This window comes from Simochromis diagramma, unplaced genomic scaffold (assembly GCF_900408965.1).
Source record: "Simochromis diagramma unplaced genomic scaffold, fSimDia1.1 OVJJ01000107.1, whole genome shotgun sequence".
Classification (NCBI taxonomy): domain Eukaryota; kingdom Metazoa; phylum Chordata; class Actinopteri; order Cichliformes; family Cichlidae; genus Simochromis; species Simochromis diagramma.
The window spans coordinates 5,217,948-5,235,167 of NW_024387209.1; the positions used below are offsets into that span (position 1 = coordinate 5,217,948).

General features: G+C 40.8%; 1 protein-coding gene across 1 annotated transcript; it reads left to right on the top strand.

Annotated features, from left to right (window-relative positions):
• The first annotated feature begins 651 nt into the window (after positions 1-651).
• LOC120746259 (POU domain, class 3, transcription factor 3-B) lies at positions 652-13,607 on the top strand. Its single transcript, XM_040051639.1, has 3 exons — positions 652-2,669; positions 3,065-3,148; positions 12,726-13,607. Exons 1-3 carry the CDS (start codon positions 1,443-1,445, stop codon positions 12,945-12,947), a joined length of 1,533 nt encoding a protein of 510 aa, XP_039907573.1. The 5' UTR covers positions 652-1,442; the 3' UTR covers positions 12,948-13,607.
• Positions 13,608-17,220: the final 3,613 nt, after the last annotated feature.

Sequence of the window (17,220 nt, forward strand, 5' to 3'; positions counted from 1 at the left end):
AATCTGATATCGATACCAGTGTTTATATCATTATTATTGATGTTTGTATCAATCGCCCACATCTGTTAACTGGATGTAAGATACAGGATGGCAGTCTCACCTGAGCCTGTTTTTTGCTTCTTTGTTTGCTCTCTTCAGCAGGTGGATTTAGACAAACCCCACAATCCTGAGACTGTAAAGCCCTTTTTTGTACACTCCTGTCCCAGAGAGGAGTGACTCCCCAAAACTAATCTTCTTATCCACTAAAACGTGCATATTTGTCTGTAAAGACACACGTGGAACACACCAGAGAGCGTTTATCTTGATTATGGTTTAAATGTCAGTTTATCCAAACTTTATTTCCCCCGCGCTCCTCATCCCGTTTGTGTACTAGCATCTCACCACTATTTACTACCAAGTTGTACCCCAGGTTTTGTTTGGACTGCAATTAAAAATCAGCCAATCGGAACAGCCGGAAGGAGGGCTCGTGCGCCCGGAGCAAGGCTGGCAAAAAAAAAAAAAAATCTGCCAATCACGCCCCGGGTAACCAATCAATGCGGACGCACGGGGGTAAAACACCGCGTCCTCTGGCTGGGAGGTGGGGAGGGTAGAGGACTTGGGGGGTGTTGGAGGGGGGCGGGGCTGTCTGGAAGAGAGAGAGAGAGATATAGAGAGAGAGAGGCAGGGGGAGAGAGAGTGAGAGAACAAGCGAATGAGAGAAGAGGCTCGCGAGCAGCGCCGCGCACTGTTCCACTGGATTGTACTTGAACGGGAGTTTGCGGTTTGGCAGGTTTATACACATCAAAACAGAACAAAGAGACGGGCTCGAGCACGGCCACAGCGCCGGGAAACAAGAGAGGAGAAAAAGAAGAAAGCGAGGGGAGAAATCTCAGCGACTGAATTACAAAAGAACTGAGGACACTCCGCTCATGGTTTCCACATCTACACGGGGACATAAACCGGGACTTTGTACGCTGTGGAGAATTTGCGAGGCTGTTCTTTTTTTTTTTTTTCCTTCTTCTTCGTGTGTTTTGTTTGTTTTCTGCGGCCACCGAAAGTTTGCTTCGGGACAAGCGCGTGCCGTTTTTCTTATTTGAATTTTTAATGTTCGCAGTCTCACCCCTGCGAGAAACTTTCGAGCCGGACAGCACATGGTTTGAAAAAGGGCTTCTGAAAGACGTGGATGTTTTAATCCCTGCAGTAGAATGTTGTAAACACGAGAGGATTTTATCCACTTTTTTTTCTACTCCAGGATTTTTATTTTATTTTTCCGATGGTGTTTGCCAAAGAGAAAAAAAACCCTCCCCGTACTTTTAAAAGTTTGAATAATTCATGAGATACGATTTGCCTGCTCGAGAGAAGTGACGGTTTTAGAAAAAAAGAAGAAGAAAAAAGGGGGAAGAAAGAGAAAGAGAGAAAGGGAGGGGGGTTATCCACAAACATATTCATAAGGGGCTGACGGAATGGCCACCGCGGCTTCCAATCCTTATCTCCCCACCAATAGCATCTTATCGTCCGGCTCCATCGTGCACTCTGACTCCGGAGGTGGTGGCATGCAGCCGGGCAGCGCTGCGGTTACCTCCGGGTCTGGGGGCTACAGGGGGGACCCCACGGTCAAGATGGTTCAGAGTGACTTTATGCAGGGCGCCATGGCAGCGAGCAACGGGGGGCACATGCTGAGCCATGCCCACCAGTGGGTGACGTCCCTCCCGCACGCCGCCGCGGCCGCAGCGGCGGCCGCTGTGGCCGCGGCGGAAGCCGGGTCCCCCTGGTCGTCGAGCCCGGTCGGGATGACGGGCAGCCCGCAGCAGCAGGACGTGAAAGGATCCGGCAGAGACGACCTGCACACGGGCACGGCTCTACACCACAGGCCCCCCCACCTAGCTCCCCATCAGACTCACGCCGGGAGCTGGGGCAGCACCACGGCGGCTCACATCAACTCCATCTCCGGGGGGCAGCAGCAGCAGCAGTCGCTCATCTACTCCCAGCCCGGAGGCTTCACTGTCAACGGCATGCTGAGCCCGGGCGGACAGAGCCTGGTGCACCCAGGGCTGGTGAGGGGGAACACCCCGGACCTGGACCACGGCAGCCACCACCATCACCATCACCACCAGCATCCGCACCACCAGCACCACGGAGGCGGAGGAGGCGGAGGTGTCAACAGCCACGACCCGCACTCGGACGACGACACGCCGACCTCGGACGACCTGGAGCAGTTCGCCAAGCAGTTCAAGCAGCGGCGGATCAAGCTGGGCTTCACGCAAGCAGACGTGGGCCTGGCTCTGGGCACCCTGTATGGGAACGTCTTCTCGCAGACCACCATTTGCAGGTTCGAGGCTCTGCAGCTCAGCTTCAAGAACATGTGCAAGCTGAAGCCTTTGTTGAACAAGTGGCTCGAGGAGGCCGACTCTTCCACGGGCAGCCCTACCAGCATCGACAAGATCGCGGCGCAGGGGAGGAAGCGAAAGAAGCGCACGTCCATCGAGGTGAGCGTCAAGGGGGCTCTGGAGAGCCACTTTCTAAAATGCCCCAAGCCCTCGGCCCAGGAGATCAGCAGCCTGGCGGACAACTTGCAGCTGGAGAAGGAGGTGGTTAGAGTGTGGTTTTGCAATAGGAGACAGAAGGAAAAACGGATGACGCCCCCGGGAGTGGCGCAGACGCCGGAGGATGTGTACTCTCAGGTCGGCAATGTGAGTGCAGAAACACCGCCCCCCTCCATGGACTGCAAACGAATGTTCAGTGAAACATAGAAACAGCACAGCAGAATATTTTATATCAAATTAAAACTGTTTAGGACATAAAAGCAACACCATACAGACTATCGCCAAGATAGACAAAAAAACAGAAAAAAGACAGCAAAAAACATTTTTTTGATACTGTGATTGTGAGGGAATATGAATGAGACTGCAAAACAAAAACAAGAAAAATACAAAAAAACAAAAATGTGTTATCTATTTTTCACCAGAAACAAAAAACCTTCACCCCTTCCCTTCTTTTTTTCTTTTTGTGTCCTCCCCCCTCTCTTCTTCCAGGCCCTTAAAGAAATGTCTTTACCTAAAAGGTTCCTTCTGCTTTTTTCTTTCAGGGGCATTTTTTAGTAGATTACTTAAAAGATGATGCAAGTGAAGCGAGCGACCAGAGGGTGACAACCACAAGTTCATTCCACCAGGTAATTTTGGCGCATTGAGACAACAACCAAGAGGAAACCCAAGTATTTTTTATTATTATTATTATCATTATTATTATTATGATTATGACGATGATGATTCCGTTTTAAAAAAAAAGAAAGAAAGAAAAAGAAAATTCTCTGTCCCTCCAAATCCCCATAAAACAAAAAAGGACAAATTAAAAAATATCACCCCTCATTTCTCATTTTCCTGTGTTTGACTGAAGAAACAACAAAGGACGCTCTTTTTTTCTTTTTGGGGCTTTTACATTTTAATTATTTTTTTGTATATTCAGAAATGGGACTGAACCGCCCCTTTCTACTTCTCCATGCCCAACAATAACAAGAGAGACAGGAGGGGGGGTAAAAACTGCAACTGTGTGAAGAAGAGTGACATCCACGAGGCTTCCTTTATCATTTGCAGCTTCTTTTTGAGGTGGACTGCATGGTTTCACTTATGGAGAATTAGGGATATATTTTTTTCTTCTCCTTCCCTTTTTTGTTTGCCATCTTTGAGGCCCCTCACGAGAAAGAAAAGACGAGCAGGACCAGGACTGACCTGAAAAAAAAATACAAAATCCTTCACGTGGGAGCTTCTTCGATTCTACCTATTATTATTATTATTATTAATATTATTATTATTATTATTTAATGGACACCACGAGTGGATTTTTTCTTCTTCATATAAACACATATATATATATATATTTTTCCCCCCCTCATCAACAAATAGAGACATTTGCAAAAGACTCCAGCTGCACTTCTTTGAGAGAAAAAGGACAAAAAAAGAAAAAAAAATTCTGTTGCCAAGTGTGACTGAGTGGGTGCTGTGGATATCCTATTAATGCTGCCCTTTGTAAGCAGTATTCTTTGGTAGGTTTTAATAAACAAAAAGAAAAGAAAATGAAAAAAAAAACTGTAAAGGCGGCAATATAGATCACTAGATCAGATACTGATCTGAGTTATTTACTTTATATTTTTCATCCAAAAATGACTTGTTTAAATATTTTATTGGGAATACTTTCAACACGGTAATTTATTTTTCTTGCCCCCCACCCTCCCCACCCCTTCCTCCTCCTGAAGGAACTTGTGTAAGATGCTTTCCCCTCTCTTGTTTTTATTGTTTGTTTTTTTTAAAAATATGTGTAAATATATATGTATATATATTTACATATATATAAAAAAAATTTGCCCTTATTTGTTTAATTTTGTTTTCTAAAGGAGCACAAATCACCATAAGCTGACCGTTGTTAGGTAATAAGGGTATATTTTGATGTGATCAGTTTGATTGTAATTTAATTTCAGTAGTGGTTCCGTACGAGCTGATTGAGACACAATAAATTTGTTAGAATGAAACGCAGTCATGTTGTGTTTTCCACTTTTATTTACTCATGTATTTAACACAAAAGCTCAAAAATAATCCAGATGCTGTTATTTGCGTGCACAGCTGCAGAATAATAATAAAACGCGGGATTCATTTATTAAAAAAAAAAAAAACAGCGCCGGGATTTGTTGACGTAGTAAGAGTGCGCGATGATGGGGTAAAGGTGCAGTAGTGTTCTCGTCATCGTCATCATGCCATAACTGTGTGTGTGTGAGTGGAACATCGCGGTCAGCTGCAGGCCTGCACAGTGCATGTGCTCGTCTGGCTGTTTGTTTACATCTGCTGCCTCTTCAGGGCCTGCGCGAAAAGCAGGAAAGTTAGCCTTCAGGCTGGGAAATGGTTCCTACTTATATTTAAAACAGAAATAAGTAAAGAGGATTGAAACGAGTGTCTCTATTGTGTAGTTTTAAAACAAACGACTGTGGTTTTACAGTAATTCTGCTGTTTTGTATATTCACACACACACACATATATATATATATATGTGTGTGTGTGTGTAATACAGGTACAGTAGGGCGCTGTGGGTTAGTGTCGCTGCTGTGTGGAGCCTCCTGATGTTCTGGGGTTGTGTGTTATGTAATATTTAAGCTCGCAGTCCAGATAAACACACTCAGCATCATGTTTGGGGATTTTTTTTTTTCATCCTCCTGCTTTAATTCTGCTCAACATTACGAGAGGCTAATCCGCACAATGATTTCCTTAAGTTAGACTTTATAAGCCGGCTGCCTGGCTCTCCTCTGCCCCTCGCTGTGCAGGTGTGTTTGGGTCCACGGGCTCCATAAACCCGGTGGGGCTGACATGTTGTTTTAGGATCCGGGGCAGTGGGTCACTGAGGTTTTTAAGCACCGAGTGTGTCCACAGCCTCAGCACGGTGCAGTCTGACAGGGAAATATACCAGTCAAACAATATCACTAATAGCGCCTGCGCAGACCAAATAAAGCATCTTGTAATGTTTGTCTTCCTGTAGTAAATCTAAATTATTATTTTTATTATTGTTGTTGTTATCATGCAAATTTTATCACCATGAAAACGTGTCCCTGTCTTTCAAACTTTTTTTTTTTTTTTTTTTTACTGAAAATATACAAAATATATAGATATTTTATTTATTTCAGTTTTTTTTCTGGAGTTGTCTTGCTCGCCTATTCAGCAAAAACTCACCAAACGTGTCCTCGCGCTGCAGGATTTTGAATTTCGCGGATGATTTCCCCATACTAGTTGCTTAGCAACTGAATTCAATGATATAGAGAGAAGTGGGCATCATTTTTCTTTGTCTCCATTAGTAAAAGTGGCAGCAGAGGAGGCACGCTGCTGCACGTGAAGCCAGCAAAAACAAAACAAACAAAAAAAAAACTTTACACCCTCTCTCGTGCATTTTTGCCTTTTAAAAAAATAATATAATTAATTAAAATATTTTAAAAGGTGCCGGGCTGCTTGTTTAATTGTGTTTAAATTACAAATAAATAAATAAATATGTGGGCGTACTTATGAGACAGTAAACATTAAAATAAAATAAAAATAAAATACCGCGAGGTTCTAGTTTGGCCTACCTATTGCACGCGCTCATTATGCATGCAGTTCCTGTGCTCCTCTGCATTAAAAAAAAACCCCAAAGAGAAAGTCACGTGACTCGCCGAGATAAGACCTTCAGCACAGGCAGGAACAATCGAGGTTCCTCTGCAACAAATCCCACACTTGTGCGTTTACATTGCGTTTATGGATTCCAACCAAAAAAAAAAGACACAGACACACACAAAGAAGAGGAAGAAGAAGAAAAATAGCTTTGAGAGCATCCAACAGTTTGCTCTTGCACAAATATCCCAATCTAGTGAGACATTTTTAACCAAAGGGCGACACAAGAAACACACACAGGAGGGAAAAAAAGAGTTTCAAATCTCATAATGGGTTTTGATCCGCCTATTCTCCAACAGCTTTGCCTTTTTCATGGGTTTTCATAGCCGTGTTGGCAGCAGTGGCACGCGGGTGTGCGTGCATGTAGGTGTGCGCGCGCGCACCGGTAGGCCCCGGGAGCTGGGAGCGCTTCGCTTTCCCCGCTATTGATTCTGGGGACGACGGTGGCCCGACAGGCTCGCCTCGCCCGTCCGCGCTAATTAAAGCCGCTCGTTGTCACAGCTATGCGCTCTTTAAAACCAGGCTTCAGCAGGGTGGAGGGCGGGTGGAGGGACTCCAGATTTTTCCTATAAATCCAAACTTTTGATGATAAATATTTCATGGGCCTTCAATCAGCCGCCGACACACACACATACACGCAAAGTCTGCTTGAGCGCAAGAAATCTAATAAAAAAAAACAGTTACTTAATGAGATTCATATTTCAGTAAATGCTTCTGTTTGAATAAAAATAAATACACGTGTGTCTATTTGACTGCGACGTTCACGCTTGAATACATCCACCCAGACTTACAGGTGTTTGGGTTTGTTTTTTATAACGTTTTTACTGTTTTTAAATAAATAATACGCACCTCTGAAATCATATTTATACCCACCCTGTTTCAGAGGTTTTGAGCGCATTTACCACGCACAGGGTTTCTACTTTTAACAAGGCCCCGCACAACTTCCTCACTTTCTTGGCTCCACTTCTCTGAAAGCACACCTATGGGGCAGGTGGGTGACGGTCTCGCCCTCTGACCTGGTGAAAATGTGCATACGCACAACTGGATTCTCCCTTCAAACCCTACACCCACCCACCCAACCACACACCCACCCCAAAAACCACCACGTTCATATTTACTCCACGTGTCGGGCGCATGAATATGGATTATTCAGAGCTGCTCTCCGCAGGGAGCCTTCCGCTTCCACGTCTACATGGATTTATGTGTGCTGCAGAAGAGAGAGAGAGGGAGAGAGAGACGCTCAGAAAAACCTATCCCCCTGTCTTCTGACTTCTGATCTTCATTAACAGTGGGTAGGATTTCCAGCCAACATGGCGCTTTATTTCACCCCACTCGTGTCCCGGTTGTCGGGCTGTCATCGTGGAAATTTTACGAGAAATTGTGGGAGCTGCTACAGGGTTAGTTTCAATTTTTGTGTGAAGATAATTCCCCATTTTTTTAATTTTTTATTTTACTATATTTACAATTTAATATACATTCCGCAAACTAATAATAATAGTATATTTTATTATCATAAATCTAGTTTAATTTGTGAGTTATTTGTAATTTATTCTGAATTATTTATTAGTAATTAAGTAAATAGTTTTGTTTATAATTTCATTTATTCGTAATTTATTTTTGTTTGTTTTGAATTCATTTTACAGCAATTGTACAGATTTTTTTCAAACGCACTATACCTAAGATTGACGCAACTATTTTAGTTATTCTTTTACTAGTCATCGTTATTCTTACCCCATTATTATTAATAATATTGTTATTATTATTATTATCATCATTATTTGCATATTTGTATGTAAATATAAAAAGAAAGTGGCATGCTCGACATTTACGGGAGACTTTTTTTTCCTCCTCTTCTCTCGACATCCGAATATCTATCAGAGTCAAACAAAAGCAGTAGATCATAACAGGCCTCCGTGTAAATACAGCTTATCAAGACTCTATTGTGGCAGCAGGGAGAGAAGAAGAAGAAGGAGAAGAAGGAGAGGAGGATGTTTTAAAATATGACGTTACTCTCGGGGGTTTCCTCTCTATAAATTGTGAAGGTCATGGTTTTGTGAGCAGGCAGGATGGATAGGTGGAGGAGGAGGAGGGTGGGGTGAATGGAGTCTGAAGGCAGCTCAGCTCTCACAGAGGTAATGTGCTTCAGCACCTCATCTGCCTGCGTGCATTTCAAAAGCGCAGAAAGCCTGCGCGCTGAAGTCTAATGTTTGTGGGGGTTTTCTACTCCTCTTTCTCTTTTTAAATCTCGCCTTTAACTCAGCAACACGAGAGCTTTGATTAGCAGTTCAGATACAAAATGCTCCATTAAAAAAAACCCAAAATGATTATTGATTATTTAGACACGAGATTTTCAAAATAAATTCACCTCAAACGCTCCTGCACATCCCTGTAAGTGTTTCTCGCCTTTACACTGATGTGCTTCGGGTTTAAAATACCGCTAAAGTGGGGTTTTTTTAAAATTATTATTAATATCATTGTAATTGTTTGTAATAATCATGTAATAAGCACATAATTCTCGTAAGTGCGTCACGGGAATTTAAATTTCTTATTATGAAGGCGGTAAATAAACACACTTACAGGAAAGTTTAGTAGCAGCGAAATTCCTTTTTTTGTTTGTTTGTTTTAAGTCACACACACACACACACACACACACACACACACACACACACACACACACACACACACACGCACACTATTGCAATAAGTTGTATTTTCCAAAGGAAGTTTTTAGATGAAAAGTAGTCCCGTTTGTTTTTTCTGTTGCGGGTCAGTGCGCAGACTACAGACCCCACACACCCCTCATTAATTATTATATCATATTATATAATATACAACATATACAACATATACAATATATCAAATGAAATCAGGCGTAATTTTAGTCTCTGCGTGTTGTGTGGGGCTCACTTTGTGTCCCTGAAACGCCTCACTGAGAGGGAAAAGTTATATAGACAAATACAGAGGAAGCCCAGAAAGTGAAACTAGACTTCTAACCCCTCTTCATCCGCCTTTAAGCTCATCAAACACAAACGTGGATCTCTTTTACACTAAAAAAAAAAAAAAGGAAAAAAGCTTGAATAAAACCAGCTCACCTGTCAGTTCCCTCCATATTTACCCGCATTAAAGTGACTTAAACAACAACTCTTTCACGTTTTCATGAGTATTTTTCCACAATCAAAGCCTAATCTAATCCAGACATCTTCTCCACACACCCCACCTCCCCCTCCTGTCCCCCCACCCTCTTTTCTTTTTTTCTTTTCTTATAACCACAGCTTCTCCTCTCCGGTTTCCCTGACCTTACAGCGCCACCCAGTGGACGCTCGAGCTGACTCCCCGTTTGATTTTTCCAGCTCCCCTTGTCATTATCTCCAGCAGAATCAACAACATCCTTAATCAGAGTTAATTAATAAACCTGACATTTTCGTTTAGCTCGAGATTGTGTGCAGGTCTGCAAAGGTTTTAAGTCACTTTGTGTCATTTTGTGGACTTCAGGCTGGAAAGTTAGCCATGCAGATACAGGAAATGGGTTTAATGAGCATTTATTTAAAAAAATAAAAATAAAAAATACAATGCTATCCATTATTTATTAATTAAAGCTGAACTTCTTATTGCTTTTTTTATTATCATTATTTAGGCATTACGATCACTGAGCACCGATGGAGTATGTGATGTGTGTTTATCAGACCGACCTGTCAAAATCTCTACATTTTCAGCTTTTCATCACTGGAATAAGCAGCTAAAGAGCTCTTTGGTATCTCCTGTTGGTTCATTGATTGTCTAATCTCCTTTGCAACACTTTTGTACACTTTGTAGCTGTCCAGACGAGTACGGTCTCCAAGTGTTTATGCCATCCAAGTTAATGCCTTCTTCTTGAGCAATCAAAGCAAACAAGTTGAGAACGTTCTGGATGCTTTGAGAGGAAATCTGTTTCTTGCAGATTCAGCTATAGATGTAACCATGTCATCACTGGGAACTTGTTCCTGGTCTTGATATGATTCTTTAAACATTAGGCAGCTTTGGCTGTTTTATCTTTCTCGTTTTTAATTGTTGTAATTTTAATATGTTTGTCTGAAACAGGTCTCTCTTGTAAATGAGACAGTCTCAGTCTAACCTGTATAAATAAAGGTTAAATTAAAAAAAAACATTACTTAATAATATTAATAACATTACTGAATATTACTTAATATTTTTGGCTTTATTTATACTACAGCACTTGGGTATTATCGGTGGCTCTAAAAAACCATTTGATGGTAAATATGATAAATATAATATTTTTTTGCAAATTACATACATTTTGCATCTCCCAAAAATAGTAGCTGTTTTCATGCTTATTTTGAAAATTTTATCACCACCTCAAAGGGTTTCCTGTTGGCATCTGTTCAGCTTTTTTCAGTTGTGATGCAGTTTTGGGAGGGGGGGGTTGAGATCTTGTTTTGCAGCATCCTCGGTTAAACACATGCTACACCCGTGCTCATGATCCCACATAAAAGACAGCCAACCGGGCTTTATTTGTAGCCATGGGAACCAGGAAGCTAGTTAGTGATCTTTCACATTTTCTCCTGCTGTAGATTCGGGTGATGCGAGGTTGAGACTGGCTTTTCAGTCTGTGCACATGCGTTTGGAAAAGCTGCTTTGTGGTGTTGTTGTTGTTGCTGCTAAGGCTACACCACTGATCTGTTATCATTAATGTGTTGGTTCTTTTCTGTGAAGAAGCATCTAGTTCACTGTTAGTTTTTAGTTTTATTTAGGTTTGGTGAAAATGGAGGAAATGGCTTTCTTGAACACTTATTTTTGATTCCATGCAGTAATCTGAGTACTTACTCACTTAATGTATTGATTTTTTCAGTGTTTTTTTTTTTTTTTTTTTTGTTAATCTAACTGACCCCCACTCAGATGAAGAAAATGTTGTCAGGGGCTCAAAAATCCTCTTCCATGCCTTTAATGTTTCAGTGAGTTTAATTAGACTAATTTTAAAGTGTGTCTAGGCTACTTTTAGCTTATTTCCAGTTACGCTACTTAACTTATAACTTTCTGTACCTGATTTAGTATTTTATCCATTTATCCACTATTCAATTTTAGTTTTGTAGCTAACATCTTGTTTCTATGGTTAGCTAACAAATTTAGTTATTTAGCCATACTTATGTTATGTTTAGCTGTTACTATTAGCCATATTTCTTTGGCAAATCAATTTATATATATTATAAACACGCTTTTAGCTGTCTATGCTCATCAGTGCATATCAAAACTTGTCAATACATGCTTATCAATAGTTTTATCTGGCTAGTTTGACTCAGTTCATAGTGTTAGCTTAAAATTGAACAGTTAGCTATATTTTGGGCAAGAATAATGTAATAATATTATATTCTATCCATACTTTAAGCTTTCATGCTAAAAGTGTTTTACCACTTTTATCAAACTAGTTCAACTCTTAACTCAGAGTGGTAGCAAATTAAATACTAATTATTTAGCAAATTCATATAGCTGTGGGTTTTTATAAATAATTTTAGCTAGCTACTTTTTTCCCATTATATTTAGCTAATGATCTGCTAATAATTTGTCGAGCTATGCTACTGGATAATATTTCTCCTGGAAGCTATACTTAATTAATTTAAGTTAGCTGCTCTATAACAAGTTTGTTTATTTATTTCAATATTTTTAGTTACTGATTAATAATTTGACTTTGAGCTGTACTTTTTGCAAAACAGTCGCAATTTTGGCTAGCTACTTTATATCAACTGTTAAATTTAGTTAACATTTGTATAAGTGTTTCAGGCATTGATCACTTTTATCAGTGGTGCAGCTGATCTATTTGAATCTTGTATACATCCCCTTTGGCTTCTATTTTCTCACCCTTATCATCTTTATAACCGGTAATCTTACTTCTTCAGATCCAGCCTATCATTTGCATTATCATTAATATTCCTACTTTTACCATTTTAAAGTGTCTTAGTGTTTCAAAGAGTTGCATAAAGTCTCTAAATTTAACACAAAGTGGAGCAAAGTTTAAAACAGAATAATATTCTTGCAGGGACCTTTTGAGATACTCATGGCATGTGTTTCATCTATTCATAAAGTTAGTGAACCCAGCCTGACCTATGACTCTCAGCAAGAGCTTGCTTACTTCTAAAATCTTGTGACAAAAAGCTGGTCAACATTTTGAAGCACTCACAGCTTTTGTGGACGCCTACTGACAGCCGGCTGCCAACAACTTCTATTTATGTTGGCTCTGAAAAAACAACAGTACAGAGAGGGGGATTCAGAAGGTGCCAAGTTATGACTTGGTAACCTCAAAAAGCAGAGAAGAAGAAGTGATTCTCCAAAGACGCGCCAAACACTTTCTGCTTACAAGCAGACAAACATCACATGGGGATGGCTTTTCTCAAATAGACATGGATTTGGAGGCAGATGTTTTTGTAGTTTGAGCTTTGAGGAGGTAATTCTGGGGACATTTTGGATTTGGTGTCAGGATATCCAAGATCAGAATGTGGTTTAGCTCTTTGGGACCGTTTCAGTGTGTCTACATGTAAAAATGTGAACATAAGTGTACAATAATTTTTCTCACCATAGGCCTGCACATTAGATTTTACCAGTGTCCTATCCCAGGGAGCATCACGGAGCAGTGACGGATCTACAAGCCAGACGGATCGATGGCTAGGGGACAGAGACAGGGGTCGGTTGGTCCTCAGGGGTGCGTCGGTGACATCTCCTGCTGCAGCTCGCCGGCCAGCCGCCAGCTCGGGTCAGCCATCCCAGCAGGCCCGTTCGCTCTGGCAGCAGTTACCAAGGTGACAGCATGTCAGCGCAGCCCCACAGCGCCACTGAGGGCAGGAGGGAAGGGCGGAGGGGAGCGAGCAGGGAGCCAGATGCATCACCAGTTCTGATGGGTTTGTCAATACTGCTTAGATCCAGGGGGAGCAGAGCCCGCCGTGACACACGCTGGGCCTCTCCAGAGAGCCAACACACACACACTCCCTCACACACCATCCTAATGCTGTAGGTGCAGTTTGCCTCATGGGCACTTACTTTATATCTCTAAATGAAACCTTTGCAGGATATTGTCTTGTCCCTGTTAATGCAAACACCTCTGGGAAGATATAGACACCATCGTTTACAGTATGATACATACAGATATGTATTCACATGGGTATATGTTAGCAAGTTAGATCTCCAACAAGCTCCAGTATCCCTTCACTGACCCCACCTATCATATTCCAGTCTTTAGATTAGTTTGATAAACCTTCATTCTTACAAATTTTTGGAGGCAACCCCCAAACCCTGAATGTTTCTACTATGACTCCAATAGAAGAATATTTAACTTACTTAAGTCGAGTTCTACAATGTCAAAAGTTTTGGCATTGCATAATATATTAGTTACGTTTTATATATAAATATTTAGCTAGGTTAATTATTACAGCTAATGTAGCTTTCTTTCTCTGCCATTTCTTTTAAATTTAGCTACACATTAGATAAATATTTGGTATTTAATAACATATTAGTCACATATTTTAAATATTTAGCTACATAATAGCTACATGTTCTATTTAGATACATATTTTAGATTTTTTTTATTTGTTATTTTTAGCTAGCTATATTTATTGCTTTTAGATAAGTCTTAATGCTGCACTTCTACCATTTGCTAATACTTTAGCACAGTTCATTCACTGCAAGAGGGTCCTGAATTTAAACCCTAGATCTATATGCCAGACCTTCTGGGTGAATTTTTTATGTTCACTCTGTGCTTTTCCAAGTTTCCTCTGGAGCTCTATTTCCCCCCCCAATATCAAAAGTATCCTAGATTAACACTTCCTCTTTTGGCCCAATAGAGTCTAACAAAATGGAGTCTATTTTAGCTTCTAGGTTGATAGATTAGTTGCTAATCTTTCCACAAGGCTCTTTAAAACTGCAAAATTGGTTAGCAGGTACTGGCCTTAGTTTTTCATTAGAACATCCATATGTTTTCCCACTTGTATAAACTGTGAGAACATAAAGAATATATATATATATATATATATATATATATATATATATATATATATATATATATATATATATATATATATATATATATATACACACACACATATTTAGTCTGACAGGTACCTCAACACAAACCCTAACCATTGTCAAAAAACAACTCATAACCATAAAATGTACTAGATTACCTGACAGATTCCAGCATGTTTGTCTTAGAAATTCACACAGACATGTCGGGTGACACAACTATTGTGTTCTGGACTTATTTGCACAACTGGTTTTGAAAAATTAAACCATCATCATGAGTTATATCCTCTATGGTTACACAGATTAAAGCACATTCTGTTCCATTCATACAGTTAGAAAGGATTTATGAGGCTGTTAGATATACAACTGCAAGTCATTTAAATGATTTCAGTATAGTAGGTATGCTCTGCTTACAGTGCCTATTGTAACAAAGTAAAGTGAGAGTACTGAGACTGGTTAAATATGCAGTTGTTAGCGTGCCTGAACATTGAGTTGATGGTTCAATTCCAAGATAGCTTTGATATGTAGACAAAAACATGTAGTGTTTGATGATGTAAAGCATTAATCCCACAACTCAATGCACAAGTGGCCATAAATTGTCAAATGTTACATTTTCTTTCACTCACTGTGTGCTTACACACCACTCTGCATTTAATTGTTAGTTATAGATAGTCTCTGGTCCTCTTCCACAGCATGTCTTTGGCCTGTCTTTTTCCCATCACCCCCAACCAGTCATGACAGATGGCCGCCCCACCCTGAGTCCACTTCTGCTGGAGGTTTCTTCCTGTTAAAAGGGAGTTTTTCCTTCCCACTGTCACCAAAGCACTTGCTCATAGGGGTCATATGATTGTTGGGTCTTTACCTTACAAGCTAAAGCACCTTGAAGCAGCTGTTGTTGTGATTTGGCACTATATAAATAATATTGAATTGAATTTGAGTTTGAGTTTTTGTGTTGTTGTCTTTGACCTGACGTTGCTGTGTTTTGGACTTTAGAGGCACCGTATTTGACCGACAGAACTGTTTGAATCAATTATTGATACGTCACAACACAAATCCAAGTATTGTTTCATTTGTATGAAGCACCTGTGTCACAGTCTTTACCCTGTAGGGAACAGTGACATACTACAAACTCACGTATACAGGGTGGGCCATTTATATGGATACACTGTAATAAAATGGGAATGGTTGGTGATATTAAAGTCCTATTTGTGGCACATTAGTATATGTGAGGGGGCAAACTCCTCAAGATGGGTGGTGACCATGGTGGCCATTTAGAAGTCGGCCATCTTGGATACAACTTTTGTTTTTTCAATAGGAAGAGGGCCATGTGACACATCAAACTTATTGGTAATGTCACAAGAAAAACAATGGTGTGCTTGGTTTTAACGTAACTTTATTCTTTCATGAGTTATTTACAAGTTTCTGACCACTTATAAATTGTGTTCAATGTGGTGCCCATTGTGTTGGATTGTCAATGCAACCCTCTTCTCCCACTCTTCACACACTGATAGCAACACCGCAGGAGAAATGCCAGCACAGGCATCCAGTATCCATAGTTTCAGGTGCTGCACATCTCGTATCTTCACACCATAGACAATTGCCTTCAGATGACCCCAAAGAAAAAAGTCTAAGGGGTCAGATCGGGAGACCTTGGGGGCCATTCAACTGGCCCACGACGACCAATCCACTTTCCAGGAAACTGTTCATCTAGGAATGCTCGGACCTGGCACCCATAATGTGGTGGTGCACCATCTTGCTGGAAAAACTCAGGGAACGTGCCAGCTTCAGTGCATAAAGAGGGAAACACATCATCATGTAGTAATTTCAAATATCCAGTGGCCTTGAGGTTTCCATTGATGAAGAATGGACCCACTATCATTGTACCCCATATACCACACAAAACCATCACTTTTGTTGTTCCAACAGTCTTGGAGGGATCCATCCAATGTGGGTTAGTGTCAGACCAATAGCGGTGGTTTTGTTTGTTAACTTCACCATTCACATAAAAGTTTGCCAATTTTTGTTTTGCCCATTCTGCAAATTCTGTGCACCGATCTGGGTCATCCTCGTTGAGATGCTGCAGTAGTTGGAGTTTGTAAGCGTGCCATTTGTGAGTAGCTAATATCCACCGAAGGGATGTTCGACTAATGCCACTCTCCAGTGACATGCGGCGAGTGCTACGCTGTGGGCTCTTTTTGAATGAAGCTAGGACAGCCACTGATGTTTCTTCATTATTGAAACTTTTCTTGCTTCCACATTTTGGCAAATCCAACACTGAACCAGTTTCACAAAACTTAGCAAGCAGTTTGCTAACTGTAGCATGGGAGATGGGTGGTCTCGTAGGGTGTCTTGCATTGAAATCTGCTGCAATGACCCGGTTACTGCGTTCACCAGATATCAACACAATTTCGATCTGCTCCTCATGTGTTAAACTCTTCTACATGTCAATGGCTGTGTACAAAGAGAAACTTGTAAATAACTCATGAAAGAATAAAGTTACGTTGAAACCAAGCACACCATTGTTTTTCTTGTGACATTACCAATAAGTTTGATGTGTCACATGGCCCTCTTCCTATCCGATTGTTCAGTCTGACGTCACTAGCCGTGTCTGGGTCTAAACTCCGCTGCAGGTCCATATATCAAACGATCACTATGGCATTACTGAGAGTTGAAAAACTGTCTAAAGTCTTTCATCTTTATTAAAATGATCAGCGTTCTGCTCTACCAGGTGTAACAATTCCGTTTAACATCCAGGCATCCATGAAAACTGAATTTATGACATTTAACGGAGTTAGAAGTTAGCAGGGAGTTAGCTCGCTAGCTTCTATCTAAATACAATATAGCATGTCCTGACTGCGGGGTTTTGGAAACAAATTAAAACGTACAGCTCTGCTATCACTTCCAGCATAAATGAAGACAGAAAACTAAACAGCAGTGACGTTTGTAGGGTTACTGAAGTTGGGCTAGCTGGTATATAATGATGTGCTACGTGACCGCTAGCGGCACAGCTATGTTAGCATAATATAAACAAGCTAACTTTTTTTCCACTCGATAAAAGTTA